Below are 27,816 nucleotides of genomic sequence, written 5' to 3' on the forward strand. Positions count from 1 at the left end.
CCGGCGGCCAAAGGCTAAGGTACTGGCTGCAGCTGTTTTAGCCTGCTGACTCCCAGTAAACAGCTCATGACAAGCGGCTGTAGGTGTTTACACTGCCATGCTAACGCCTGGATGATCTGACGGACCCACGGATAACAGGTAAAGCATTTACCTCACTAATTACCGCTCCTGTTGGCCGATTGTCACGCTACGAGATGCTAGCATGTAAATAAGCTAACATTATTTATCCTAATACAGATCGCTGTTGCCCGCAGAGCTAATGCTAACCGCTAATCTACGGTTTATATTCTTGTTGTTTGTAGCTAGCGGGCTAATTTTTTAAAACTTCCATTCCTCGGTTCTGAGGCTTAGTCACGTTAAAGCCCCAAAATATCTCATACTTTAATTCACAAACGGCTAATGTTGGTAAGCAATCAGTTTAGTTGTATACAAACCAAAAATTATATCTTGCCACCTGTAATGTACGCAACGGAAATCGCATTTAAGAGCTTTTTTGTTGTTGTTGCTATAATCGATTACAGCTAATCCTTAAACCAAGCCCCGAGGTAACGAAAACGCGACGCCAGACTCCATTCATAAAAATGACAAGTTAAATTTAATGTTGAGAAACTTTAAAGTCAACGCTGCCTTCTATAGTTGTGCACTTGAAAACACTGTTAAAGACTTCTAAACCTTCAAAACCTTAAGGTATTTTTTTAAATTAAAGAAACAATGAGCATAGATTATTGTTTCGCCTCCACTTCTATTTACTGACACCGTAGGTGGAGGGATAGAAAAGTTTCAAAACAACCGAGATTTTATTAGATTAAAAGTAAAGGAGAAGGACAATTTACACCCCGAATGCATCTTTACACCCAAAATATTGTATCAATCGACAATTTATATTTATTGTGCTTAGCAGCAGTTTTAATAAGCAAACAAACATTTAAGTGTCACATTTTAAAACAGAGTTTGGTTTGATGTTTCTACACACAAAAGGAAGCAGCTGCCTTTGAGCCAAATATAAATAAAGCAGAAGATTCAACCTTAAATCTTAATGGCATTATTATATGCTGCACTTTGGATGGTCTGTTTTATTATAACTAAAGTTTATTTTTTAAATCTATTTTAGTTACAGTGGTAAGTTATTGCACCAGAGTATGTTCCAGATTGTTTATCGATAAAGATTTTATTTTGAAAATGCTCCCAGGAAACCTCGCCCTTAGCTGTGGCTCATTGACACATCCTTGTTTTGTGTTAAAGGTCAGTTGACTTTAGTTTTCTGATTGAAGTCCTGCATTGTGCTTTGTGTTAAAGGCCTTCACACCTGACTGTCTGATTCAGAGATCAGAGCCTGATAAGGTGAAGTTATTTATAGGTCAAAGGTGGTCGTGGTCTGTACGCTGAGGCTGCGTCATGTGTGCGGCCCTGAGGAGAGGTATGTGATGTGATGGTCACTATCGAGCTGTGGATCCTCTTAGCGGTGGTTTTAGCGTTCAGCTTCTGAAAGATTTTTATTGATCCGTTGAAACCAGGAGGCAGGAGTGGTGTCTTCTTTCACTTCACCCAGTCCATCTGATCTCCCCTGCCATCTGTCCTCTTTAGTATTTGAAAGAAGTGTTTGTCTGTCTGTCTCTCAGTTATTTTCTAATACATCTTTCTTACTTAATTGATCTGTGGTTATAGGACTATAGTATAATAATAATCAATAGACTGAAACATGTCACAGCTTTAATCTCAGTTTTTTGTCTTGCCTTATATGACCTCCATCAGACTAGGTTCAGGTTACATCCCTGTTTATCCAGAGTCGTATAAAATATCAAACATTTATCTGAAATTTTGTGAGGTCACTGTGACCTTTGACCACCGAAATCTAATCAGTTCGTCCTTGAGTCCAGGTGAACGTTTTTACCAAATTTGAAGAAATTCCCTCAAGGTGTTTCTGAGATATCGTGTCCATGAGACTGGGACAGACAGGGCAGACAACTCAAAAAAACAATATGGCTGCTGCTCTGACTGTCGCCTGCGTGGAGGAATAAAAATGGCCATTTGTTATACTTTTCACAGACTGAAGCAGTGACCTGGGATAAACACATGTTTTCAGTCTGACACTGCTTTGCTTTGATGTGAAAGGCTGGACATTTGTTTCTGTAATAAGTTAACAGCAGGAGTATAATAGGCCATATAAAGGATAAATAACTTAGTAGTGGATCTTTGGGTCCTCACTGTCGCCCATTTAATCACATTTGTGGTTTGGAGTCAGTTTGGCGGCGTAACTCTTTTCACTGACATTATCCTTCATCATACAAGTGGCGACGGGAAAGTGAGGTTTGAAGAGAAGATAAAAAAAAAATAGAAGTATTTGTTATGCAGGAATAAAAAACCTTTTATTCATAGGGTGTTATCAGATTCAGCTTTATTGACTTAAGTTAGTTTGTTCATCCAAGGAAATTGACTCCGGTTTACAGCGGCTCTCAGTGTATCCACACACAGCACACATCACCGGACACAGTGTCCGGGGAGAGGCTCAAGGACATACAGCGAAAACAAAGGACAACAGAGCCGAGCAGAGAGAAATAAACATCAACATGAGGCTGTTATATACAACAATAGACACAACATGCGATATCTGTATATGAGACAACCAGAAGGAAACAGGTGACATTCATATTAATTAGGTTGTGTAAGTTACTTTATATCCATCCATATATATATATAGTATATCCGTTAATCGCAATAAAGACTGCTATGTACATATATTGTATGTTACAATAGAATTGGCACAAACTGCACAACCACTTAATTATTTATTTTTATGTTGCACATGTACAGAATCGCCTACATTGCATAATATATTCTTATTGTCTATAGTATTTTATATTTTGTCCTTTTTATTTTAGATTCTGTTTCTGCTCTTATTTTATTTCTTATTACTTATATACTAATATATTATTTTCCCCTTCTGCTGCTGTGTCAAATTAGAATTTCCTCTATAGGGATCAATAAAGGTTCATCTTATCTTATCTCATATACATACAGTATGTGGTTATGTACAGTATGTGTACAGTGTGAACAGCCTCCTTTGTTGCACTGATTTGCTGCCGTGAAGTCAACTGGGCTGTGACTGATAATTATTGTCATTGTTAATTAACGAGTCTCGTGCGAGAACATTTGCTCTTAAGTGATTTAAGGGAGGTTTTCTCATATTTATCATCTTCCCTCAGGTAAAGCACAGAAGGTCTACCTTTCTCCACACACACAAACACAGCTTTGACCTCAGGATTATAACAAGTTAAGCTGATTGAATTTGGAGTTTGTGCATCATGACTGTCAGTTTGTTTATCTGGAGCATTTCAGCGTGACAGTTTTCACTTAACTGTGTCAGTGTGACGGCCGCCTCGGGGTCTTCATGCAGGTTTCTGCTCAGCTGAACGTCAGTGCAGTATCACACTTCGTTTCTCCGTTTTCTCTCCTTCAACTCAATTTAATATATTTATATTGTTGTATTTTATGTTTCAGTTGTGTGTGTTTTTTTTTTTTTAAATATATACTGTAATTATATGATTATGTTTTGTTATGCTAATAAAACAGCACCCCCAGTGGTTGTGTGGTGTAAAGGGGAACGGGGATCACTACAAAACTGAAATTATTTGCAAGTTTTTCCCCACTGTGGGACGAATGAAGGATTATCTTACCTTTATGTTTCAGGTATAAGCGATGCTCAGTTTTATTTGTCACATGCTGAGGTTCAAAAACAGAGAAACAAGAGTCGGACTCCGCAGCGAGGCAGACTGTGCAAAATGCAATCTATTTCTTATAATATTGAATATTGGCCGAAAGTCACAGTTCAGCTCGGTGACAACCTGGTGACAATATTTTGTCATTTTTTGTGTCACATGTGTAAACGTCACATTTCTTCGACTCCAAGCAAATTTTGTGAAATTTGCAATAATATAAAACAGAGAAAGGCTGTAAATCCTCACGTTTGAGCTGCTGGAACCAGGAAATGTTTGATGTTGCGGGCTGATGAATCGCCTCAGCACTAAAGAGAAGTGTAGTGTTGCTCTGGAAGTTTTGATTGGTAATTTAAAAATCAACAGCGTCTGAATGGTTTCAGCTCGGTTGAACTTTAATCTCATTACTGCTGGTTGTTTTCTGTTGCTGCTGCAGTAATTCTCCTGCCGTTCACACACATTATAAACCCTGAGGCTCAGACATCAGCTGAATAACTGAGATCTGAGTGTGTAGTGTAACGTGTGTGTCGGGCCTGAGGGGATGGACATTCCTCTGCGCCATTGATTACGCCGGTAGCTTCGAGCCCGAGAGGTCACGAGGACCTCGAGGGTCACGTGACTCATTCCTCAGTTTCATCCCAGCTGAGCCGCCTGACATGGGACCGCTCGGGTGGGTGGGGAGTCTGTCTCTGCTCTGCTAAACTGGTTCCCAGTTTGTCTGCGCTGCAGCTGAGGGAGGATGAAGCTGACCTCTGAGCGGAGGGATGAGGTGAGCTGAGTGTTGCAGACAGTCAGTGCGGTTTATGATTTCTCTGGTGAGGAGCAGACGGTTGAACTGATCGATCGACAGGAGAAAGTTCAGTGGCTGTTAAAGCTGTTTGATCACTGGGAGAATGGCAGGACAGATATGTTTTAGATCAACGAAGCCCCAAAACAAATGTACGAAACTTACGTCTATTCCAGAAGCTGTAAATGCAAAAGGAATTATTTTTATGTTACTGATAGATATACATGTTTATGTAGGACTTTTATTTTGTAGTTTTGTTTACCGACTGATTTGCTTAACTGCTCCCTGATGGATGAATTAGGTATTTTGTTAAATAAATTTGGTGCATCAGAGTATTTAATATATTTTGTTAAATTTCCCCTGTAGCGCCACCATGAGGTCGACATTATTTATCTGGTACTTTAGCTAAAAAAACAAAACCTGCAAAACTCTTAGGGCTACTTAGCAAGTGTTAGCATGCTAACACGCTAAGATGTTGAAGATTATTAGGAGTGAAACGAATGATCGATTACAGACTCAGCTGCTGGCGTGACTGTGAACTCTCTGTAAATCAGATTGTGAAGGTTTTATATCATTATCTATGAAATCAGATCTGAGCAGCCTCTAGATTATTGCAGATAGCAGATGATGTAATGTATAACATTCATGTTTTGTTTCTATTTTTATATTTATTCCTTTTGAGTTTGCAGCATGCGTTACATAGAAGCACAGGTATTTTATACAAAGAGGTATTTCTGTCGTTAAGCCCAGTGATTCTTTAAGTTCATGTCAAGGTCCCTAAACTGACACAAACTTTAAGATTTTAGCTTTTAGATGTTTTATTACAGAAAGTGTTTGAAACCCACGACCAAAATATTCATACGTTCTGTCATTGTGTTATTTATGGATGGAAATATAGTGAAAATAAATCTTGTCTGGAAGGGTGTTATCTTCAGTCAGTGTATTACCTGCAGTAGGTTCAGATCAGCTCTCAGAGCGATGAGCTGCTGTGGACGGGCTCATCCGCAAAAAATCTGTTTTAGCACATTTAAAAAATGCTTTTGCGTAGGAATACAGTAGTTAAACGGTTGACAAAATGTAGTTCCAAAGGAAAGGGCTGTTTGACAGCAAGATATAAGTGGAGAAAATATTCAAAATAAAGTGCACACTTAAACTGATATTAGCTTTTTCTGTGGGTACTTTTTAAAGTAAAACACAATAACCTGAACTATCACTTTAACAACATCACTCACTGCTCACTCTATCAAACACACCTGTAAAAATCTGGTTAATCTGCTACAACAGCTCATTCATAAAGACAATAATGATCATATTCAGTGTCTAATGTTTAGTCTCCCCATTTACAAACATGAGGGGGGGGGGTATTAGAAACACAGAAAGATAGATAGATATGTCATTTATGTATTTACTGTAATACAGTTCTGTACAACTCCACCAGTACTGTACTGGATTGCATTAGTGTATTTATCTAAGTGACTGGGAAGTGCATAATGAATTACTCTGTGTGTGTGTGTGTGTGTGTGTGTGTGNTGTTTGACAGCAAGATATAAGTGGAGAAAATATTCAAAATAAAGCGCACACTTAAACTGATATTAGCTTTTTCTGTGGGTACTTTTTAAAGTAAAACACAATAAGTGTGTGTGTGTGTGTGTGTGTGTGTGTGTGTGTCTGTGTGTGTGTGTGTGTGTGTGTGTGATTTCATCCAGCATTTGCTTTTTCATTTTCTCTCTGTGTGAGTTTTTGCAGCTCGGCCTGAGGCCAGAGACATCTGACAGATCACACGTTTCATTTCTTGACTCACAAGAGAAATCGCACTATGATTTACATCCTGAGGTTCTTTCCAACCACAGCTAACAGTTATTTCCATATTGATTAACCTGCACGGTATTTTCAGGATTAATTGTTTGGTCTATGAAATGTCTGAAATGGCACAAATGACATCTTCACATCAGCAGCCTGGAGAAGACTCGAATGATTAATCTATCCTCAAAATAGCTGCTAATTAATTTAATTCTCTGTTGATTGACCAGTCAGTTAGCTGGCAAATTGTTTCCGACTGTTCTGGAGGCCAGACGGTCTGTTAATGAAAACTTTAGGGTAAAGTTTTGACCTCATGAAGAGCAAATTGGGATTGAAATATTGTCTGCAGACGACAGTGTTGACACGTTTGGTTTCACCAATGGTTTCACACTATTCGACTGATTGATAAAGCGCAGGCTGCAAGCGATCAAACATGGATTGTGAACAACACAGGTTCCAAATATCTGTGCAGATGTTTTATGAGGAAGGAAACGGATTCAACGTGTTTGTTAGACCTCAAGGATTCACACAAATCATTTTCATCAACATGATTATTTGGTGAGAAGACGGCGACTCCACAGGGTTACATGCAGTCCTTAGCTGGACCTTTCCCCTCACGACAGGAGGGTCTGTTTGTCTGCAGGAGAGTCGGCCGTGACGGGAGCTGCAGCTTTGAAAGAATCAGAAAATCCCGGAAAAAATAAAATTTGTCAAAACAATTATTCAAATCAGCCTGAAAGGGACTTTTTGTTCTGGTGGCCTCCGTCTCGTCTGCCGATTCCAACAGAGCGGTTAATTAAGAATATTCTGTTTTTTTTCTTTCAGAGATAAATTTAGAGACATGTTCGAATCACAAGATCGCTTCTGGAGCTTTGTTTTTCTCTTCTCAAACATCAGTGATCAGCTATAACTCAGTTCTTGACAAATGTCCAGGATTTCCACATGCTAGTCACTGTCATCATTTATCCATTACCATCTATGTAATAGGTATTTATAGCTTAAGGCAAAAAGGTCTCTTTCTTTCTTATGACTCAAACTTTTTTTCCCAAGAACAAAAATTCGCTAAACTTTACCCAGCAGCCAGGTCTGATCCCAAAGCAAGCAACATTTTAAAATTTTTCTCGATAATGCCTCTGTAGCAACATTTTAAAATGCAAATCTTTGGTTTTGTTTTATCAGGAGAATTTCCTGTTCGTACTTTGGCTTCAAAAGTTTCACCGAAATGTGCGAAGGAGAATCTTTCTTTGTTCCGTAGAACGTCTTTAGAGGTGGTCGAGTAATTTAGAACTTTTTTGATCGAGGTCTATTTAATAAGTATTTTCAGTGTACAAATACAATACAAATACAAACAGAACACTGTATCCAATCTGATACCAAGTGTCAGGACCTGTTTAATCATGATCCTCTCCTCCTCCTCCAGGATCCAGACTTCCAGCTCCTTATGGCTGTATATGATGAGAACATCCTGAAGAATACTTTCTACTTGGCGCTGGAGAAGCAGAGACCGGACCTCTGCAGCCGAGTGGCAGAGCTCCACGGCATCGTGAGTCACGCCGCGTTGTCTCCTTTTTAGTTTGTTTGATTTTACCACCATCGCTCTGCTGAAGGCAAGTTGGCTGAAAACGTTATAGTAGGAATGTCCGAATGTAGTGCAAATTTTAACAGGGAAAACTGACAAAAAGAATTTCCATCCACTACCGTCATGCAAACATTAGGAGTTGGTTCGTTGAGATAAACAACTGGTGGAGCTGATTCTCCAGTTGGTGCCATTAAAACCACCACAGAAGAAGATGAGGTGATTAAAAGAGCTCCAGTCAAAGGTCAAACGATGGAAAACATGATTGAAATCTGACATTTCTGTTTGTTTCATGTGTTAAAAGAGCTACTTGAAAGTTTTGCTATTGCGACATAGCTAACGTTAGCATTAGCAGCTGTTTACTTACCAGTCTTGGCAAGAACTTCGGCTACTGTGGCATTTACAAAACAAAAAATGATAATACGGCCTCTGAGCAGCTACTTCTTGAGGGCCGCCTGGGCGCTAAGGTGACCCGTATTGAACGGTGCTAGCTGGTTAGCATGCTAACGTCAGTAGAAGAAAAGAAGTGACAAATAGAAGCAAAACAACAGATAACATTGAATTGGCAACTTTTATTCTAGACTGGTAAGTAAACACAGCTGCTAATGCTAACGTAAGCTATCTAGTTATAGCAAAAAACTTTAGTGACGAGTGACGTCTCATCATCTTTTCACCAAGTCTGTTTCCATGCCTGCCTGTCACCCAGCGTGATGTCAAGCCTAAAAAACATCCGTGTATTTTTCAGTTTAACCTCTCGTTCGTCAAGGCTCCAGATGTTGAAGACCCAGACTTCACTTGTGAAACTTGATTTCTCAGGAGTCAGGAACTGCTGACAAACTGATGGGCAGGTCGTCTTGCTCATGGCGGTTCAGTGTTTCAATCGTAGTTTGAGCACTGCTGCGTTTCTGTTTAACAAGTACTGAAGTATGGACAGGAGATGCCGGGAAAAGGCAGAAAATATTTCCTGGTGAGATCAGATCTCAGCAGCAGTTCAGGTCTTGACAAACCAGAGAAGGGAACAAGACGAAAAGCAAAAGCTTCATTGCTGAAATGAGAAGCACCAACTGGAAGAAAACCAGACTGTGGAGCAACAGAGACTGAATGCAGAGAGAAAACACAACAGTACAATAGAACCAGTAATGTGGCAGGTGCGAGCAGACCACAGTTTCCTTTAACACCAGCTTTCACCGGCCACTTCCTCCTCTGCCAGTGTCTTTGACAGATTTCCCACAGTCGGTTTTCACCCTTCAGCCTGGATCAGCATCATTTCCAGTGTTCAAATGTTTTAGATCAGGAGACAAAAGAAACTTCCTCAGTCTCATTTTGAAATAACTCTAAATGTTTTATGTGTCAGACCTCTTCCTGTCTTAACAGCACATCGAGGTGTCATTTCACCAGAGGGGTTTTTTTGTTGTGGTTTTAGCACTCACTCCCTCAGACACCTCCTCCTCTCAGCCCAGCGAGCTCTGTGCGTTCACTGCATCTCTCAGGTTATATTTAAGGTGTGAGGCTGGGTTTGATAACATGATTGATAAATGAGTTTTCTCAGTCACATTCAACTTTAAAAAAAAAAAAAAGAAAGAGACAGAAAATGCAACCGCGTTGAAAATTGATAAATATCAAATAACAACTGGAAAATCGGTTTGTAAAACTTGCTGTGGCTTGTCAAGACGCAGATAAGAGTCGGATGTCTTGAGTGCAGGCCGGCAGCAGCAGCAGCTCTGACTCACCAGGACTCCTCTGGAAACTCAGATGATCTGAACGTCGTAAAAATATCAGCACGCAGGAGGATTCATCTGTAACTAGATTACAGCTCGTAAAACCCATTTCACAGCAGACGGCTGACCTGGAAGATCAGTTATACAACACAGTTCACCACACACTCGACCACACATCAGGATTTCACAATTTTTCTGGCTCGTGACCATGTTTGTTTTTAGATCCTTTAAATTCTCCTGACCCAGTAATTAAAGTGTTGTTGATTTGTCACGTGAACGTAAGAATGATTGTCTTCTAGTCGTCAGAGTGTCGGGGAAAGACTGGATGGTGTGAGCAGAAATGTTAAATTTCAAACCTTAAAGGATTTATTTGTAAGTTTCGCTAATGCTACGTAGCCAGTGTTAGCATTGACAGGTTTTTACTTACCAGTCTTGGCAATACATCCTCTGATCAGCTGCTTCTTTGGACTGGACGCTACACTGACTCGGTATCGGAAAGTGACGAGACAGTCCGACTGGGCAGAGGCTAGCTGGAAAAAAAAAATATTGTGATATGAGTCACAAAAATGATGATGATGTGATTTGTGTTTTGGGTCTTGTACCAGACAAACATGTTCCTTTACGTCTGGAAAATATGATTTATAGACCAGAGCGTCTCTGTCGCATCACAACATTTCTACCTTTTTATAAGAAAAATTGCAACTCCTTCAGTTTGGATATTGCACTTGGCCAAACTGTGATTTCGATTATATTTCAATTAATTGTGCAGCCCTAATTAGTAACGCAATGTTCTAGATGATACTCAATGTCTTTGTATATCTCATTGACCTGATGTTCACAATCAGAGTTTCTGGTCACAGGGAGAATTCGCTCTTCTTTCACGTCTCAGCAGCTCAGAAAAGTGAATTATGAGGAAACAAATCAGGAAAAAATTTGAGAGATTGGATTTAGTTTTTTGATTATCTTTGAAATCAAGTTCACCGCAAGTTGATGGATGATTTAAAAACAACTCGGTAACATTATTTTTGTCCCGTGTTACCAAAAACCTGCAGGTCCTCGTTCCCTGCTGTGGAAGTTTGAGCGTCAGCAGCTTCACAGACTCTCAGTTCGACAGCTATGTCCTGCAGCCGGTGGAGGACGGATACCAGACTGCGGACGGAAAGGTTTGTCTCCCGTCTCCATCAGAGTCGCTTGAAAGCACCGAGCCCCAAAAAAATAATATGCAGGAATTAACCGTGTTGACTGAGATGTTATGATACGCTCTGAAACACATGATGCCGTCTATCAAAACTGTATCAGCCGCTCCCAAAGTCCGGATTACGAACAAAGCCCTGTTTCACATTTTGACTTGTCACAGCAGAAGAAGCACAGATGGAACTAATGACATTATTGATTAATGTCACTGAGCCAACACACAGCAGCAGTATGAGATCAAAACAGCCGGCGCCAAAGAGACACTTATATTTGTGTTGTTTTCATTTAGTTTTACCTGTCTGTGTGTCCTTTTTATTTCTATCATCACACAAGAGTGTTTTTAAAAAGTACCATAAATAAATAAAGTTTATTTTTGAGTCTTGGCAGTTTTAAAGCCTAAATTAAAAACAGGAGTTTCCTATTGGCTGCGACAAAATCAAGATTTAAGGAGACTCCAATTGGCTTTTCCAAAAATCTAATTTTAAACCCACAGGATGCAACGTCTGCCTCTAGCTGTCTCTCAATTAAAACAGTAATAAAAGATGGCATTTGGTGAGGTAGTGAAGCAGCGTGGGATCATGGGAGTTGTCGCCGTCGGCTTCTCCTGGTTTGGATTCCTTCGGTGTCGGTGGTTCAGGAGGTTTTTACCAGCAGCTGAATTATCCTCAGAGGTTTCCTCCTCTCCACAGCAAACACACCAGGGGATTAAAACCAGCAGAAACACTGAATAAATCAGTCTCACTTTAAAAATCAGAGATTCGCTGACACAGTTCAGCGGACACAGGACGTCTCTGAGCTGAGCTGTCGAACATTTCCTCGAAGTTTCTCTGATAACTTCAGATCCAGACGCCCGACGACTAAAATCCTTCATCTGGTTCAAATGTAAAATTTAAAACCACCGAGGTGTAAAAAGTCAATCTTAAAAAATGTGACTTAAAACTGGATAAAGGTCGATGTTGAGCTTCTGTCAGACAAACACAACTGACACATGATCATAGAGGATGTGATGTCACTGACAGGCGACCAATCAAACATTACCATGATTAAAATCACAGATTTCTCTAAGTTTGAGAATTGATGGAAACATTTGGGGAAATGTAAGAACACAACACAACAAAACATAGAACACAGGTCTAGATGTTTTTAGACATTTTAATGTGGAGAAGTTACAGGTTATAACTTAAAATCAAGACACTGGTTCCTCAAACGTCTGAATCAAAGTCCTCCAAATCAGACCATGTTCCCTGTGTGTTCAGGGAATTTGTTTTTGAGAAGTAAAATCAAGAAATATGATAGAAATAAAATGGAAAAATAGGATTAGAGATAACAAAGAAGTGCAGTAAAACAACACCTGCTCCGTCTCCTTCAGTTTAAAGTCCAGAATCTGTGAATAGGTTTAGTTCCTGGACACAGAAATAATGATCACATAAACATTTCCCAACCTCACCTTCATTTAGCTGTTAATATAACAGTATAAAAACTCTTTGCTGCACCTCTCGGACTTGTTGTGTTTCAGGAGGTCAGGATCCAGGACAGGCAGGTCCTGCTGGGATCCGGCTTCCCGGCTCCGGCGTCGGTCCCGATCCTGTTCGAGGAAACCTTCTACAACGACCAGGAGCAGAGCTACAGCATCCTGTGCATCTCCCGGCCCGTCGAGGTGGAACCCAGCCCCGCCGAGAACAACCCGCCGCCCCCTTACTGCCTGAAGAGCGTGGAGGACGTCAGGGAGTTCCTGGGCAGCCACGCCCAGAAACTGGACAAGTTCGTCCACGGCTTCTGTCAGGCCTTCAAGGAGCAGGAGAGGAAGGGACTGCGACACCACATCGTAGGATGAACTCTGAAGTCTTCTTCTCCTCTTTCTTCATTCCTTCTGCCAACATCCTCTTTTTCTTTTTCTGTCCTCCTGTCATCTTTCGTCTTTCCTTTACCACTTCATCTTTTCTCTTTCCATTTCTTTTGAATCACTCAACTTCCTGCAGCGTCCTCCTCTCTCTTCATGTTGTTCATGTTCTGTTTTTTATTGATTCGGTACTTTTAGTCAGCAGAGGTTATAAAAAGCTTCACAAAAACAATAAAGCAAATCATACAGACATTTAACTTTTATATTGAGTCTAACTTGTTTTACACAGACTTTCTTGTGTTTTATTAAAATGAACTAAACCATATAAAGGTTTAATTTTTCCGATGAATAGATAGACACTCCAGCTCTGACAGCTCTCTCTCCTCCCTCCGCTCAGGACTCGGTGAACGGTCTCTACACTAAGTGTCTTCAGTGTCTGCTGAGAGACTCTCGCCTGGTGAGTAGCCGACCGTCCTGTCGGATCAGCTGTTAGTCTGGTGCAGTGGAGGGTGATGGAGACACAGTGGGAGGGGTTGGGTCGGGAATTTGAGAAGCAGATTTGTGTCCCAAGTTCAGGTGCAGGATCCCTAACCCTTGCTTTAAAGATCCTCTACAGACATGTTATAAACTTTGTAAAAATCCCCTGCTACTAAAAGTGAAAAAAACAAAACAAACTGCACTTACTTCCTGATTGATAAACCTTGATCAGGCCTTGAGCCCCGCCCACCACCACCTGCTGGCTCCAGGTGGACAGGTGAAAGAGCAGAGCGCATCAAGATGGTCAGAGGAGGAAACATCAAAGAGACTCAGTCAGACCCAGACTCAGAGGAGGAGTCTGTTGAGACCAGAACCAGAGACTAGCAGACGGATCAGAACGGTTAGCGTAGTTAGCATTTGTGTTGATTGTTAGCTTGTAACTGGCGGTGGCTGGCGCCTCCTGAACGATCCGCCTCCTGAACTGGGACACGAGTCTTAACGAGATTATCTGCGACATTGCCGTCTTCACCGAGCCCCACCTTCTTCTTCTCTGGTCGATTTTCTGCCTAATCGCAGTGATGCGAGGAGTTGCATCACATCCTGTGGTGACTAATGTCATTTCTCCGCCTTCACTGCTCTGACGGAGGCTGTTTGTTCTTTCTGCAGAAACTCCTGGCCAAGCAGGAGCTTCAGATGACTCTACTCAAACAGGCGGTGGAGGTCAGTTCACTCAGATCACATTAATGTTTCCATGTGCACACGCTTTCAAAATAAAAGTCTTAGCTTTTTTTATTAATTATTATTTTAAATGAGTATACATCTGTAGGTTAGCAGCCTCCATATCTGAATGACAACCTGAGTGATCCCAAAAAACTTATACACTGTTAGTGCAGTGTTTAACCCTTTCACTACCACAGCATGATTCACATAAGCATCACAATACCTCAGGAAAACTAAAACCTCCTTTCCTGCTTTGAAAGAGTAATTCAGTTGTTGTCACTGTGACCAAAACTCAACGTCACCAAATCAAATGTTAGTTAGTTAGTTAGTTAGTTAGTTAGTTAGTTAGTTAGTTAGTTAGTTAGTTAGTTAGTTAGTTTAAATGTTTGATGTTTCTGCTGGACTGTGTCTGACACCACTGTGGCTTCGCTTTCTTAGAACTGTGACGGAAACTAAAACGATCTTTGTCGTTCTTCTTCTTCTTCTTGTTCTCCTCCTTCTTCTCCTTCTTCTCCTCAGATGTATGTTCATCATGGTATCCATGATTTAATCTTTAACTTTGTGGGAACGCTTGAAGCCAGCCAGGTGAGTCTGAGCTCTCGCTGACAGTCAGTGATGAAAACACGTGATCTACTAACGAAAGAACAGACTTTGAATTGTTGTAATTGTTGGGTGTTTTGTTGGATTTATTGCACTTACTCTACGTCCTGTGGAAAACTGGCAGAAGTGCGGATGACAAAGGGGTTTGAAAGCATTTTAAAACATTCAGCGACAAGTGTTTCAGTGAAGTGAATCTTAATTAAACTGTTAATGTCAGGTTTTGGTGTCAAGATCAAAGGGTGAGGGTGTCTTTACAGAGCCCTCGTACAGGGAGAACTCCATCTGTAGGAGCTGTTTACTAGTTTGTTTGTTGGTTTTTCTATTATTTATTCATCTGTTTTGAGTTTGTATTACTTTTCTTAATTTGTTTGTCATAAATTATTTGCTTATTTAGCATAGTTAGTTTGGGTTAACTAGTATTTTGTTGGGGCCATGGGCACATTAGGTTCTTTAGGTGAGTAGGACCAGCATGCACCTGGGTGGGCCTACGGTTTTTTACCAAAGCAGGAAACAGTTCTTTGGTTTAAATACAGTTTGAAAAATGCAGTGGCTTTGTTCAGACAGTGTATTCCTTTGCCCGTGTTGTCGATGATCATCAGTGGCCTTCTGAGTTTTATGTTGGACTTAGTTTGAAGACAAATGGCCGCTCCACCATCAGTGAAGAGGAAACGCAGACCATTAGTGAATGAATGCAGCAAGTTACATGCAGACATAAATCACAGAATATCAAAGCACTGAAGCATAAAATAAATCCAGAAATGCATGAAACATCTCAGACAATGACGAATCTGAGAGTTAAAGGAGATCAGAGCGCGGCGCCTTCGTGGAGTCGCTGCTTCTGTCGCTGTGAATGAAATCGATCAAAGGTTCAGACTCGGTGTGACGAGCTGCTCTCATGTCTCTTCTGCTGCTTGTCAACAGGACGCTGCCTTCAACAAAACCACCAGGAGTCTGCAGGAGCTGCAGCAGAAAGACCTCGGAGTGAAACCTGAGTTCAGGTCAGTCACGCCTGGAGTCTTTTCAGATCTCAGATTTTGGATATCAACCATGTGTCAGCCGTTTGGAGAAGACGAATAGAGGACGAACGACAAGCAAACATGTTATTTGTGCAGGTTTCTCTCTAATCTCAGGTTTCAGATTGACCTGTGTGAGATTTCACGAGACACTGACGAAAAGATAAAGACAAAGTCGAGTCTCCGCAAGTTGATTTTCCTCGAAAAAGAACTAAACCAACAGCTGCCTGGATGGAAGGAAGGAAACCGACCTGAGAACTGTTGTTTATTTGGAAAATAGTTCAGTGTGTATATATTAAAACATCCAGAAACAGCTGATAAAGGATCTTAAAGGTGTAAAACAGATGAGCAGTTTGTCATCCTGAAACCTTCTACAGAAGCTGAAGACGACTGTGTTTGTTTAAATTTTCTGTCAGATAAAACATCAAGGTCTTAAACAACCCACATGTGGCTTTCTGAAACCCCCTGCAACATCTTTAAATAGACATGTTGTAGGTGCTGACTTGTGTTTGAAGCTGTTATCTCTCACCCAGCTTTGACCTGTGCTGCTCTTGTTCTTCCTCCAGTATAAACTTGTCCCGGGCAAAGAGAGAGCTGAGTCAGCTCAACCAGAAAACCTCCCCGCTCCTCAAACTGCTCTGCCTGCGCAGAGTCACCGTGACGGCCACGCAGACCCCCAGACGCACCGGTACGCACTGTGTTTCTATACGTGTGTGTTTGAGTTCTTCAGTTTTCTAATCTCCATCTTTAGGACGAGAATAATCTTCATGAGGTCTTTGTCTTTAAAGTAATCTGTTTGGTGATTTTCTCAGACGACGTCGTGGTTATGCAAATCAGGATTTGACCGTAGGCATAGTCGTTACCAAAACTCAAATATTGTATCAACATTTAACAATTCCCGGTTCTAGAAAACAGGAGATCAGAACAAAAACTAAACTAGAGAGACTTTGCCTGGGGAGCAGCTGATTTGAAGCATCAGACCATGAACTCTAAACAAAAACATCAGTATCTGATGAAGTTTAATTCATTGTGGAAAACAAACATGGAATCACAGTTAATGTATTACAGATTGTGCAGCTCTGAGTTCAACTGACATCAGCTGAGATAAACTTCCTCAGAACAACCTGAAACCATCAGGGAAAAAAATGGACATTTTTGAATCTTTATCATCTTTAAATTTAGTCCTTTTTATGTCCTGAGCCTGAAAGTGAGACTTTTCTGTCTCTGTTTCCATTTCAAAAACTTCTGTTTATGAATAATGATTCTTCCTCGGATGTACCTCATCAAAGACTAATGTTTTGGACCGTCAGTGTGTAAGTCGGTCACCTTTTTCTGGCCGGGCGGACTGAACTCCGCATGATCTCCGAGCGTCCTCTCATTGTCTGTAATCAGATCAGCTCCCAGAACAAAACCCGCTCTGTCAGCCTCCAATGTGTTTGTCCAGTTTGCTTTGGAAATCCGAGCTTATTGGAACCACAACAACCCCCGCTGTCAGTCTGCAGAGTGGTACGATCCGCTCCTAATTAATGTTTGTGAAGTGGCCAATTGAGTCATTTGGTTTGCACAGAGGGAGACGCTGTCAGGCCGACAGCCTCAGGGTGACGCAGCAAAATGACCGCGTTGTTCTTGTGTTGTGCGTCTTCCTCTGCAGTCAGCATCGAGGCCGTGAGCGCGGACGACCTGCTCTCCGTCATCCTCTACCTGCTGGTGAAGACGGAAATCCCCAACTGGTGAGCTGTGAGGGCGAGCCACTGTGACCTTTGACCTTGTGGCTTGTTGAGAGGTTGTTGTGGAGTCAGTCATCAGTCTTGTCATGTGGCGGGGAAACTGAAATATAAAATATGAAAGCGAGAGTCTGTTGCCGTTTACTCGGCTGTCATGGAGACGAGACTCTATCAAAGAGTTTTTCCTGTCAGTTAATCGCACCACATGTTTGTGCGTCAACAGTTTGACTAAAATGAACCCAAAGAACAGAAACACACAAAATAATCAACATTTATCAGGCTGAACATTTTCCAAACAAATAATCTTTATATCAAACAGCAGGCTCCAATTAAAAAAAGATGTTTTTCTCAGGATTCGGGTCACTTTTGTTAAATCAAAGCTGCATCCAGTGTAAAGGTCTGTGTCCATGTGTAGTGTGATTATAGATCAGGTCTAGCTTCTATATTAATACTGTGAAAGTATCAAAGCCTCAGTCCACAGAGAAATGCACACAGCCTGTATTCAGAAACTGAGCCTTAAAACCAGCCGTCAGGACTTCTGGAACTTTGTGATGTCACAACAAAGCAGTCACCAAGCCCCGCCCACCTGGACCCACCATCCGAACCTTGCAGGATTTGGTTTCTCTGAGTGTTTTTACCTGAAATCTGCTATATTTTTATTGGATCACTCAGAAAACAGTCAGCCAATCAGAAGAGAGGCTCAGAGCCTCCTCTCTTCTGATTGGCTCACTGACCTGTTGTTACTAGAGCTGCAGAGAGAAGCCTGAGAGAGGAGATGTAAAACTACACTGAGATGGTTTTTGGTTCTTAAAACCACAAATATATCTTCTTATGGATCAACACTTACAATAAAACACAGAAGAAGAAAATATGGAGCTTTAATTTTCTTTACTCTTCTTCTTTAGTTTCAGTCTCAGTTTGTACAGCTGTAGAGAAATGATGCTACTAAAGGTAAAACATAAAAAGACAAAATCTCATGGTTCTTGGTTTCATCCACATGACGTTTACCATTAAACATCCTGTTAAATATTGTTAAACATCCATCAGTGTCACTAAATCTTTTTGTTTGTGTTCAGGATGGCCAATCTGAGCTACATCAGGAACTTCTGCTTCAGCCACTCCAGTAAAGATGAACTCAGCTACTGTCTGAGCACCTTCGAGGCCGCAGTGGAGTACATCAACCTGGGGAAGCTGCAGGACACACACTCTGTGAGAAACACACACACACACACACACACACACACACACACACAGTGTTGTATCGCAGCAGTATTTAAAACTAACCGATGGTTTGTCGTTTCTCCTCAGGGCTCAGGTGAGCTGAACGACAAGGCGCTGTTCAAAGAGAGGATGAGGTCGTTGTCTCAGAGCGCCGCCACGCCCATCAACTGTCTGTTTGAGGTGAGCTGCAGGGAACGTGAAGGCCCACCACAGAGTTATTAGTTTATAATTGGATATCGTAGTAATTTCTTGTGTCTGCGTGTGATGTAGCACATAGCGAATGGAAGCGAGGCCGAGGTTGAACGGCTGCTGAGCGAAGGAGAGATGGATGAGGACGTCAGGATGTGTCACCCCCTCTGCTCCTGTGACCTCTGTGACCTCCAGCTGTCCGGGTCAGCATCTACACACACCTAAGACTAAACTTAAGCCTAAACTTAAACTTAAACCTAAAACTGAACTGAAACCAAAACTTTAACTTAAAACTAAACCTAAACTTTAAACTTAAACCTAAACCTGAACCTAAATTTAAACCCCAGGCTTAACCCTAAACCAGGCAGATGTGCCTTCACTACAGTGGTTTAAAACTGAACCTGGAGCTCAGCAGACACCAGGGCGAGCACCTGCTTCTGTTTTCTTTTCTACTCGTATTTCTACTCAAGATTCATTTCCCCCTTTTCTCCATTTTTGTTACATCAGAATCAGGAAACAAAAACTCAGTGCTGATTTCACTTCCCACTTCAACCCAGACACTCAAAACACTTGCTTCCTTTAACTGTGTAACTGTGTAATGCCACATACTGTATATATATATGGATATATATAGATATATGTGTGTGTGTGTGTGTTTGTGTGTGTGTGTGTGTTTCTACATATTTCTCGTGGCTGTAAACTGTGAAGAATCATCCGCAGGGGACGTGATTTGCATTTAGATAAATACTTGACATCACATTGACAAAAGTGTGAACAGTGTGTGACTTTCCAGCATGGTTATGAATTTAAAGAGCGTTTGACACAGTTTCTATCTGATGCTGTCGTCAGAAACAATTATAATTATAATTATAATAAACTTAATATGTATAGCACCTTTCATATAAGAAATGTAGCACAAAGTCGCACGAAAATGAAGATAAAAACATTGATGTAAAATGAGACTACCTGTCAGTTTCAGTGCTTTTTCTAAACGGTCTGTCGGGACGTTATGTTCTGCTGTTTCTGCTGCAGGCGGCTGAACGACCCGTCCATCGTCACGCCGTTCTCCAGAGACGATCGAGGTTACACTCCACTGCACGTCGCTGCTATCTGTGGTGAGCGGCTGCTGCCGTGCAGAGGGATAAAGAATGAGAACAATATGAGCCCTAATTCACCTGTGAAACTGATGAACTACTTTGTGTGTGTGTGTGTGTGTGACAGGTCAGGCCCAGCTGATAGACCTGCTGGTGTGTAAAGGAGCGCCGGTCAACGCCACGGACTACCACGCCCTCACACCGCTGCACCTGGCCTGCCAACGAGGATACCAGGGAGTCACGGTGAACACACACACTCGCACACACTCTCACACACACTCCTACAGCACAGTGTTTGCCTGTGTGTGTGTCTACATGAAAGAAAAGAGTCACAAGACAAAGCAGAGGTTATAACAACATGTTTTTCTATATGACACAACAATGTAAAAATGAGACTTATAAAGGGGAAGCTGAGACATAAAATAAGACGAGATATAAAAGAAATGAGACAATGAAAAATTACAAGATTTAAACACAATAAATGGAATAAAATAAGAGTAAGATTAAACAGGGGAATAAAAATGGCGGTGCCGCTACAGAGCAGTGTGACACGGGAATAAATAAGATAAGAAAAGATAATAAAACAGGCCACAGTAGATACAGAAGGACAGAACAAGCACAGCAATAACAAAATCTAAAAATGAGAAGCTGGAAAACCAAAAACATAAATCAAATTTGATTTATTATTTATATATTTATTAATTATAAAGTTGTATACAGTATTTCTTCCATACATAAGTGTGTTTAATGTGCAGTAACTTGACTCCCAGCGTAGTGCAGTTCCTCTTATCACTGATAAAAGTAACACAGTGGAGTGATATGATAAAGTTATTATTATTATTAATTATCATATCATAAGTGCAGTTTATAATAATAAATAAAGTAGATTATACAGTAATAAATGTTGGTAAATAATTGATAAAAAATGATATAAAAAGTGACATTATAACAGATACTGTATGTAGCACAGGAGCTAAAGTGACATCAGCAGTTAAAGTGATTGATACAGAAATATATAGGGTGATATATTTTACAGTGAGAGTGTATAAATCAATATAATAATAATAATAATAATAAAAGTCCCAAATCACAGTATTTACACGTGTTGGTGAGTATTACTACACGTGTGAAAACAGTAGCACGAAGCCTGAAGTGTGAAGCAGTGTGATGTCACACACCCCATTTATCATAGGTTGCATTGTGGGTAATGTAGGCGCCAAGTTGTGTGTAATAAAACTATATCTCTTGCTTCTGCTGCATCAGTGTGTGAATAAAGATGAATAAAGTTACATTCAGGTGAATTAAGATTACTGATGATGTGCTTCCTGTCCACCAGCTGCTGCTGCTGCACTACAAGGCCAACACAGACGCTCAGGACAACAACGGCAACACGCCGCTGCACCTCGCCTGCATGTACGGGCACGAGGACGTAAGTCAGACTCTGACTCTCAATTTTCTGAACACATTGATTATTTAAATGACCAAATATTTGCTGTTTGCAGCTTCTGAAATGTGACAATTTCCTGCTTTTCTGTTTTTCACATCCTTAGATTTGGATTTTTAATTGTTTTTCATTTTGTAACTGGTTTTGTAACTTGTGGTGGTCTCTCATTCTTTGCTTTTATAGACGAAGCAAGTAATCAATTAATCAGAGTCACTCCTCAGATGATTCCTGGTGATGACGGTGTGTGTGTGTGTGTGTGTGTGTGTTGTGCGTCAGTGTGTGAAGGCCTTGGTGTACTACGACGTCCAAACGTGCCGTCTGGACCTGCAGAACGACAAAGGCGACACGGCGCTGCACATGGCGGCTCGATGGGGCTACGAGGGAATCATCCAGGTGCTGCTGGAGAACGGAGCCGTCACCGACATCCCCAACAAGAGCAAAGAGTCGCCGCTGCAGTGTGCGCTCAACTCCAAGGTCAGTAAGAAATCAACACCCAGCTCGCTCCAGCTGGTCTGACGCTGTGCTCATGTCTCAGAGTCCTGTAGCTCAGCTAATCTGATCAGCTGCTGTTGTTTCCAGGAACAGAAGGTGTTAGAGCGGCCGGGTCGTGGGAACAGAGCCCACTGATCCTCTTACACAGGATCCGTCCTGCAGAGTCAACTTCAGTCTGTGTGCTCCGAGCCTGACCTCAGATCAGCCAAACTAATCAGTACAGATGCTGACACATGTTTCTCTTCTGTGTGTGTGTGTGTGTGTGTGTGTGTGTGTGTGTGTGTGTGTGTGTATTCTCCTGTAGATCCTCATGTTGTTGCAGTCGTCTCAGAGCAGCCGTCAGCGCAGCGGCAGCAGAGTTGATGTGAGTCTGAGTCTCCAGCCTGTGAACTCGAAGGGTCAAAGGTCACAGAATCCAAACAGATATTAATGTGACCAACAGGCTCCAGATAAACATTTCAGTTGATAAATTTCCAACCGTTTTTTTTACTCCATTTGCTTTCTGCACCTTGTGTGAACCCAACTGACTTTAGTTCAGATCTTTATTCTCAATATGGAAAATAACCAGGTTTTGCATTCCCAGTCTCCCAGTCGCTCCCCTCTGGCCTCAGACTGCAGCAGCCGTCGCTCCTCCATCTCCAGCAGCTCCTCTCTGGGCTCCGAGGCCAAACCAGAGGGAGAACGGGTCCGACACAGAGAGGTAACCGAGAGCGGCACACAGAGAGAGTCACATGTTATATTGACGTCCCTGAGAGGCCTCTTCCATTCTTCTTCTTCAGTAATAAAGCAGAGGCAGTTCTTTATACTACAGAAGAAGAAGAAGCTCTACGGGCGGCACGCTGCTTCTGTTTCCATGGCGACCGACGCTGTGTGTGTTTGTGTGATTGACAGGTGGAGAAGCTGCTGCGCGCCGTGGCAGACGGTGATGTGGAGATGGTGAGAGGTTAAACAGCACAGAGTCACGGCACGTTTCCATCTGAACATCCTGCGCTGTAAGAACTGTTTTCACCTGTGTGTGTGTGTTTCAGGTGCGTTACCTGTTGGAGTGGATGGATGAGGAAGAGGAAGATGAAGGAGAGATTCGGTCTGAGGCTCTGCTCTGCCACCCGCTGTGCCAGTGTCCGAACTGCGCTCCCACCCAGAAGGTCTGACCAATGTAGTTTTACATCTCCTCTCTCAGGCTTCTCTCTGCAGCTCTAGTAACAACAGGTCAGTCAGCCAATCAGAAGAGAGGAGGCTCTGAGCCTCTCTTCTGATTGGCTGACTGTTTTCTGAGTGATCCAATAAAAATATAGCAGATTTCAGGTAAAAACACTCAGAGAAACCAAATCCTGCAAGGTTTGGATGGTGGGTCCAGGTGGGCGGGGCTTGGTGACTGCTTTGTTGTGACATCACAAAGTTCCAGAAGTCCTGACGGCTGGTTTTAAGGCTCAGTTTCTGAATACAGGCTGTGTGCATTTCTCTGTGGACTGAGGCTTTGATACTTTCACAGTATTAATATAGAACCTAGACCTGATCTATAATCACACTACACATGGACACAGACCTTTACACTCGATGGGACCTTTAATAAAGGGTTAATAAAACACTGTAATGTAGCTGTAAGAAGTGTTTACATCTCCATCTGATCCTCTGTCCTCTTTGTGTCTTCCAGTTGTCTGTTCTCCAGGCCGGAGCTCTCGGCGTCAACAGCTGTAACGTCGACGGCTTCACGCCGCTCCACGTCGCCGCCCTGCATGGCCACTCAGGGCTGGCCGCCCTGCTGATCCGCCACGGAGCCAATGTCAACTCCCGCACCAACCAAAGCGCCACGCCGCTTCACCTAGCGAGCCAGAACAGCCACGTCCAGGTAGGAGCAAAACAGGAGCAGAGATTGGGATTAGAGAGTCATTTTGGAAACCGCTTTTGTTGAATAGTTTGTTGGATTTGATCTAATTGAAGAACTAAAAATAACTAAAAAGGAAAGTGTGTTTTTAGATTATCCAGCAAATTTAGTCCGTTGCAAATGAAGGTTACTTTATCACATGGATGCAAAAGTAAAAATGTCTACAAAGAAGTTCTGCTCCCTGGTTTGCTGCACTGCCCACACTGGCCTCCTACAGCCACAGGTGTTACGGGGAAAGCTGCCAGTAGATAAATATATCTTGTCTCACAGTGTTTATCCTCACGTTGTTTTACTTTTGAGTCCATCCAAGAAATCTTTTACCTGACTGTCTCTCTGATTTCTCCTCACCTTGCTAAAATCAGCTGATGCTGTTACAGTATCATTAAATCGTTATGGAAACGAACCGTGATGGAGGCAGAGTCAGCAGGTTTCCTGGTGGAGGTCACAGTGCTGTGTTACACCATTGTGATAAAATACAACTTTTTACTGTGGCTTGATGTGTAGAAGTGGTTCTGCCACAACACTCAGGTCTGTCTGCTGTAAGGAAGCCTGGCTCACTGGCACCACCGTGTGGCCAAAAGTCGGCAGTGCAGGGAAAATATTAAGTGCGGTGATACTCTTCACTGGGTCTCAATTTCTTGTGAGTTGTTTGGTTCAAAGTGATTAATTAATGTGGTTCATGTTTCTCTGTTTGAATGAGTCAATGTAAAAAATGACCAACCTGCTAATGGTAACAATTTAGTATTACAGTGGTGACAGGAAGTGCTTTTGTTTTGAAGTGCAAGGAAGTAGCCGTTTGACTTTTTGTCGCTAGTTCAGTCGAGACGTTTGTTTAAACTGCAGCGTAAAGTTCAGTTTGAAAAATGTTTCAAAGACGTTTGTTCATTGAGCGAAACTTCCACACAACAACACAACTCGTGCAATTTTGAGAACATCAGTGCGTTCACATTGACAAGTGCGACATGCAGTGCACCCTGAAGCGCCCGGATGGTGCAACGGTCCAAAGATGGAGTGTGAAACGATGCACACTTATATTTTTTGCTTTTTAATTTTTTTTTAATTAGTCACATTAGAAATACAAAATACGGCGCAAAAGAAGGAACATAACGGAACGATCAACGCTTCTCAACCTCAACGGTCGCCATCTTGGCTGCGTAGCGGAAGGGGAGGGGAGCGCCAATGTATTTTCAAAGGAGGCGTTGTCTGTGACGATGGCGGACTAACTTACACGTCGGACATGATACACGGGACACATGCAGGAAAATAAAACGTTGATTTTTGACGTTAAGTTAGCAGAACAACCGGCAGGTGTTGCGGTCGTCATTTCCGGTGAATGACAACGGCTGCGTTTGATCAGGGACAACACTAACCCGTCAACATGTTACCGCCTCATTTACTTAAATACTTACAAACACTTTCAATTGAAGATTTAAATCTTTGTTTTGTGTCTTTAGTGGGAAACAGTGTGTTTTCTCCCTGCTGTGTGTAGGTGGTGAGGTTTCTGCTGGAGTGCAACGCCAAACTGAATAAGAAGGATCACTATGGCAACACACCTCTGATACACGCCTGTCTCTGTGGAAACCTGGAGACGGTCAACACCCTGCTACAGGTAAACACACACACACACACACACACACACTTCTGTAAGTGTCACAGAGAAGGAGGTGCGGTTTCAAACATGACCTCCGTCCGTGCAGAGCAACGCGCTGGTGAACATTGCGAACCTTCAGGGGAACACGGCGCTCCACGAGGCGGTGCGGGGGGGACACCAGGCGCTGGTGGAGCTGCTGCTGAGGGGCGGAGCCTCGCCGGGCCTCAGGAACAAGAGGCAGAGGACGCCGCTGGACTGCGCCTACGAGCTGGGCGGCAAGGTGGTCCTGGGGGGAGTGGGGGGGGGGGCATTTATATAAATTAGATGTAAATATAATTTTATACTTATATATTTTCTGGTTTGGTTGGAAACAGGATCATCAATAATACCAGCATCAGACTAATCTCTGTTTCCTCCTGCAGAACACTGAGATCCTGAGAGCTCTGCAGAAAGCGTCCGGACTTTCCCCCGACGCCGAGCCGATCAAACTCCTCTCTGTGCCCAAAGGAGCTCTGGGTAATGTTAGAACTTTTGTTTTCGTCTGAGGTCAAATAATGTCAGAAATCACTCCAGTGTTGTGTCGGCCATTAATCACGATGTCACCTGCAGCTCATTCGTTCGTGCAGCGCCTGCGGCTGCAGGATCACTCCAACGGCAGGAAGCAGAAACTGGCTCAGTCCATCAGCAGGTAGACGTCACCAGAACAAAGACATGGAGGAGGTGTGTCCGTGTTGAATGGCTGGAAGCTTGTTTCATTTTTCCTTTTTTTTTAATGTGCTTTAATTCAGGATTCAGCAGATGAAGAAAGGTTCCTCAGGTCCCTCCCCCAGGTGTTCACCGACCCTCAACCAGGTAACCTGTGACCGTTCACGCTGCTGGAGTCTCTGATGACATCGTGTTTTTAACCATGTTATGCTTTTTGTGCTTTCTTATGCTGTCTCAACAGCTGACGATGAAGCCTAATGACTTTCATCGAGTGACTCACATAGAATCTGACATTAGTATTTTCACACTTGTTATCTCGCCATTTTAATGTGTTTAAACTCAGAGCGCAGCTGAGCCCGACCAAGGCCAAGGCCAAGACTAAGACCAAGACCAAGACCAAGGCCAAGACTAAGACCAAGACTAAGACTAAGACCAAGACCAAGACTAAGACATATCAATAAACACAGCAGGAAAAATAGAAATGTAAATAAAGATGAAACAAGTAGTTCAGGTCAGATATCTTAATTATAAATTAACAATAAGATAAAAATATTTACAATAAAACGTGAAGAAGTACCTTAGCAACCAAAGTAAGGAAAACGCCTAAAGGAGGAGTTGATGTTACCTCACAGGTTGAAACAGCAGTCTGAGCTCTACGTCCTGATCCAGCTTTTTCTCTGCAGGTGAATCCAGACAGGAGGCGGCTGAGGCGAGGGGAGACGGTGGAGGTCAGCAGCCCCTCGGGGAGCCTGGAGTCCGGGCCCCGGCTGAGAGAGCGGCCCCTGGGTCGCTGTCACACCCTGGACTCCGGAGAACGCGCTCCGGAGCGTCTGCAGTCGAGACACGCTCCGGACACGAGCGACGACGCGCAGCCTGACGTCAACGAAACTCACTCCGCCGACGACTCCAGCTGCAGCAGCGGCAGCAAGACCTCACCCTCCCCCCCGCCGTCGAGCGCGTCGCCACAGGCGGATAATTCATTCGAAGCCCCGCCCACACACGTCCTCACCAACCACTCTGCTTCGCACGAGACTGACCTGCCTGTGAACGGGCCGTGTGACCAGCAGAATCACGCCGACGACGCCGAGTCCTCGCAGTCGGACGGCAAGGACGGAAACTCCAATCCCACCCGCCCCGCTGACCTCCCCCCCCTCGTCCAGACAGGCGGGGGTGATCCAACAGACACCGACCAAACACCGGAGACGAGTGCAGAGCGGAGGCGGGGCAACGGAGACGTCGTTGAGGAGTCCTGCAGAGCAACGACACAAACGCCATGAGTCAGTGAACAGGAAGAAGAAGACGAAACTTAATGTTTCTCAAGAGGAAGAAAGAGCACATGACTCAGACTGTAGAAAAACACTGAAGTCCAACTGATTCATCGAGCTGCTGGACGGAGCTAAAAACCCTCCACTGTTTTAATTAGACGCACGTCAGAGTCGGTTCGCTCATGTCACAGCAACATATTTCCTCTTCCACCTCTTCAGCGCAGACGGGTTTTATTTGTCCTGGTTTGGAGAGAAAAAGATCCAACACTAACTTTTCTTTTCTCTAGATTCAGTCTCTTCTTTAGATTCATTCGGACCAAAAACAGCTTCATGAAACCTTCACGAGGTGCTGTGCTGTGCTGTGCTGTGCTGTGTTGTTGTTGTTGTTGTTGTCGTTGTCGCCGCCGTTGTTCCGTGTCCTTCAGAGGACGCGGTCTATGAAGACGTGGCAATCGTCCGTCCGTACGGACATACGGATGGACGGAGCGACGTCCCATCCTCGTGGACACGATATCTTAGTAACGCCGTGACAGAACTTCTTCAAACTTGGCACAAACATTCACTTGGACTCAAGGATGAACTGATTATATTTTAGTGGTCAAAGGTCAAAGGTCAAGGTCACAAAGACTTATGATTTTGGTCATGTGAACGCGATATCTCGGGAACTCGTCAAGGGAATTTCTTCCAATTTCAAAATCTAATCAGTTCATCATCGAGTCCTAGTGAACCTTTGTATGTTCTAATTAGATTTACATGATCAAAGGTTAA

General features: G+C 42.7%; 1 protein-coding gene across 2 annotated transcripts; it reads left to right on the top strand.

The window, feature by feature from the left end:
* The first annotated feature begins 56 nt into the window (after positions 1–56).
* ankrd27 (ankyrin repeat domain 27) lies at positions 57–27,816 on the top strand. 2 transcript variants are annotated; one of them, XM_022764512.1, is made up of 28 exons: positions 57–138; positions 7,721–7,843; positions 10,647–10,757; positions 12,305–12,613; positions 13,026–13,085; positions 13,772–13,825; positions 14,345–14,410; positions 15,347–15,423; positions 16,005–16,126; positions 17,090–17,168; positions 18,239–18,371; positions 18,471–18,563; positions 18,654–18,775; positions 19,605–19,687; positions 19,794–19,909; positions 21,003–21,095; positions 21,387–21,584; positions 21,907–21,966; positions 22,186–22,302; positions 22,494–22,538; positions 22,631–22,747; positions 23,257–23,451; positions 24,977–25,096; positions 25,185–25,358; positions 25,501–25,594; positions 25,688–25,766; positions 25,867–25,930; positions 26,467–27,816. In XM_022764512.1, exons 2-28 carry the CDS (start codon positions 7,742–7,744, stop codon positions 27,058–27,060), a joined length of 3,477 nt encoding a protein of 1,158 aa, XP_022620233.1. In that variant the 5' UTR covers positions 57–138; positions 7,721–7,741; the 3' UTR covers positions 27,061–27,816. The 2 variants fall into 2 exon arrangements, with proteins under 2 accessions (XP_022620233.1, XP_022620234.1); XM_022764513.1 differs by lacking the exon at positions 57–138 and adding an exon at positions 1,377–1,417.

The sequence above is a fragment of the Seriola dumerili genome, unplaced genomic scaffold, assembly GCF_002260705.1.
Source record: "Seriola dumerili isolate Sdu_G_001 unplaced genomic scaffold, Sdu_1.0 BDQW01000550.1, whole genome shotgun sequence".
Classification (NCBI taxonomy): Eukaryota; Metazoa; Chordata; class Actinopteri; order Carangiformes; family Carangidae; genus Seriola; species Seriola dumerili.

Coding starts and splice junctions, on each gene's coding strand:
- ankrd27 (XM_022764512.1), top strand. CDS start 7,742: ATGGCTGTATATGATGAGAACATCCTGAAGAATACTTTCTACTTGGCG. Junction 17,169..18,238: donor AAGACGGAAATCCCCAACTG/GTGAGCTGTGAG, acceptor GTTTGTGTTCAG/GATGGCCAATCTGAGCTACA. Junction 25,359..25,500: donor CCTACGAGCTGGGCGGCAAG/GTGGTCCTGGGG, acceptor TTCCTCCTGCAG/AACACTGAGATCCTGAGAGC.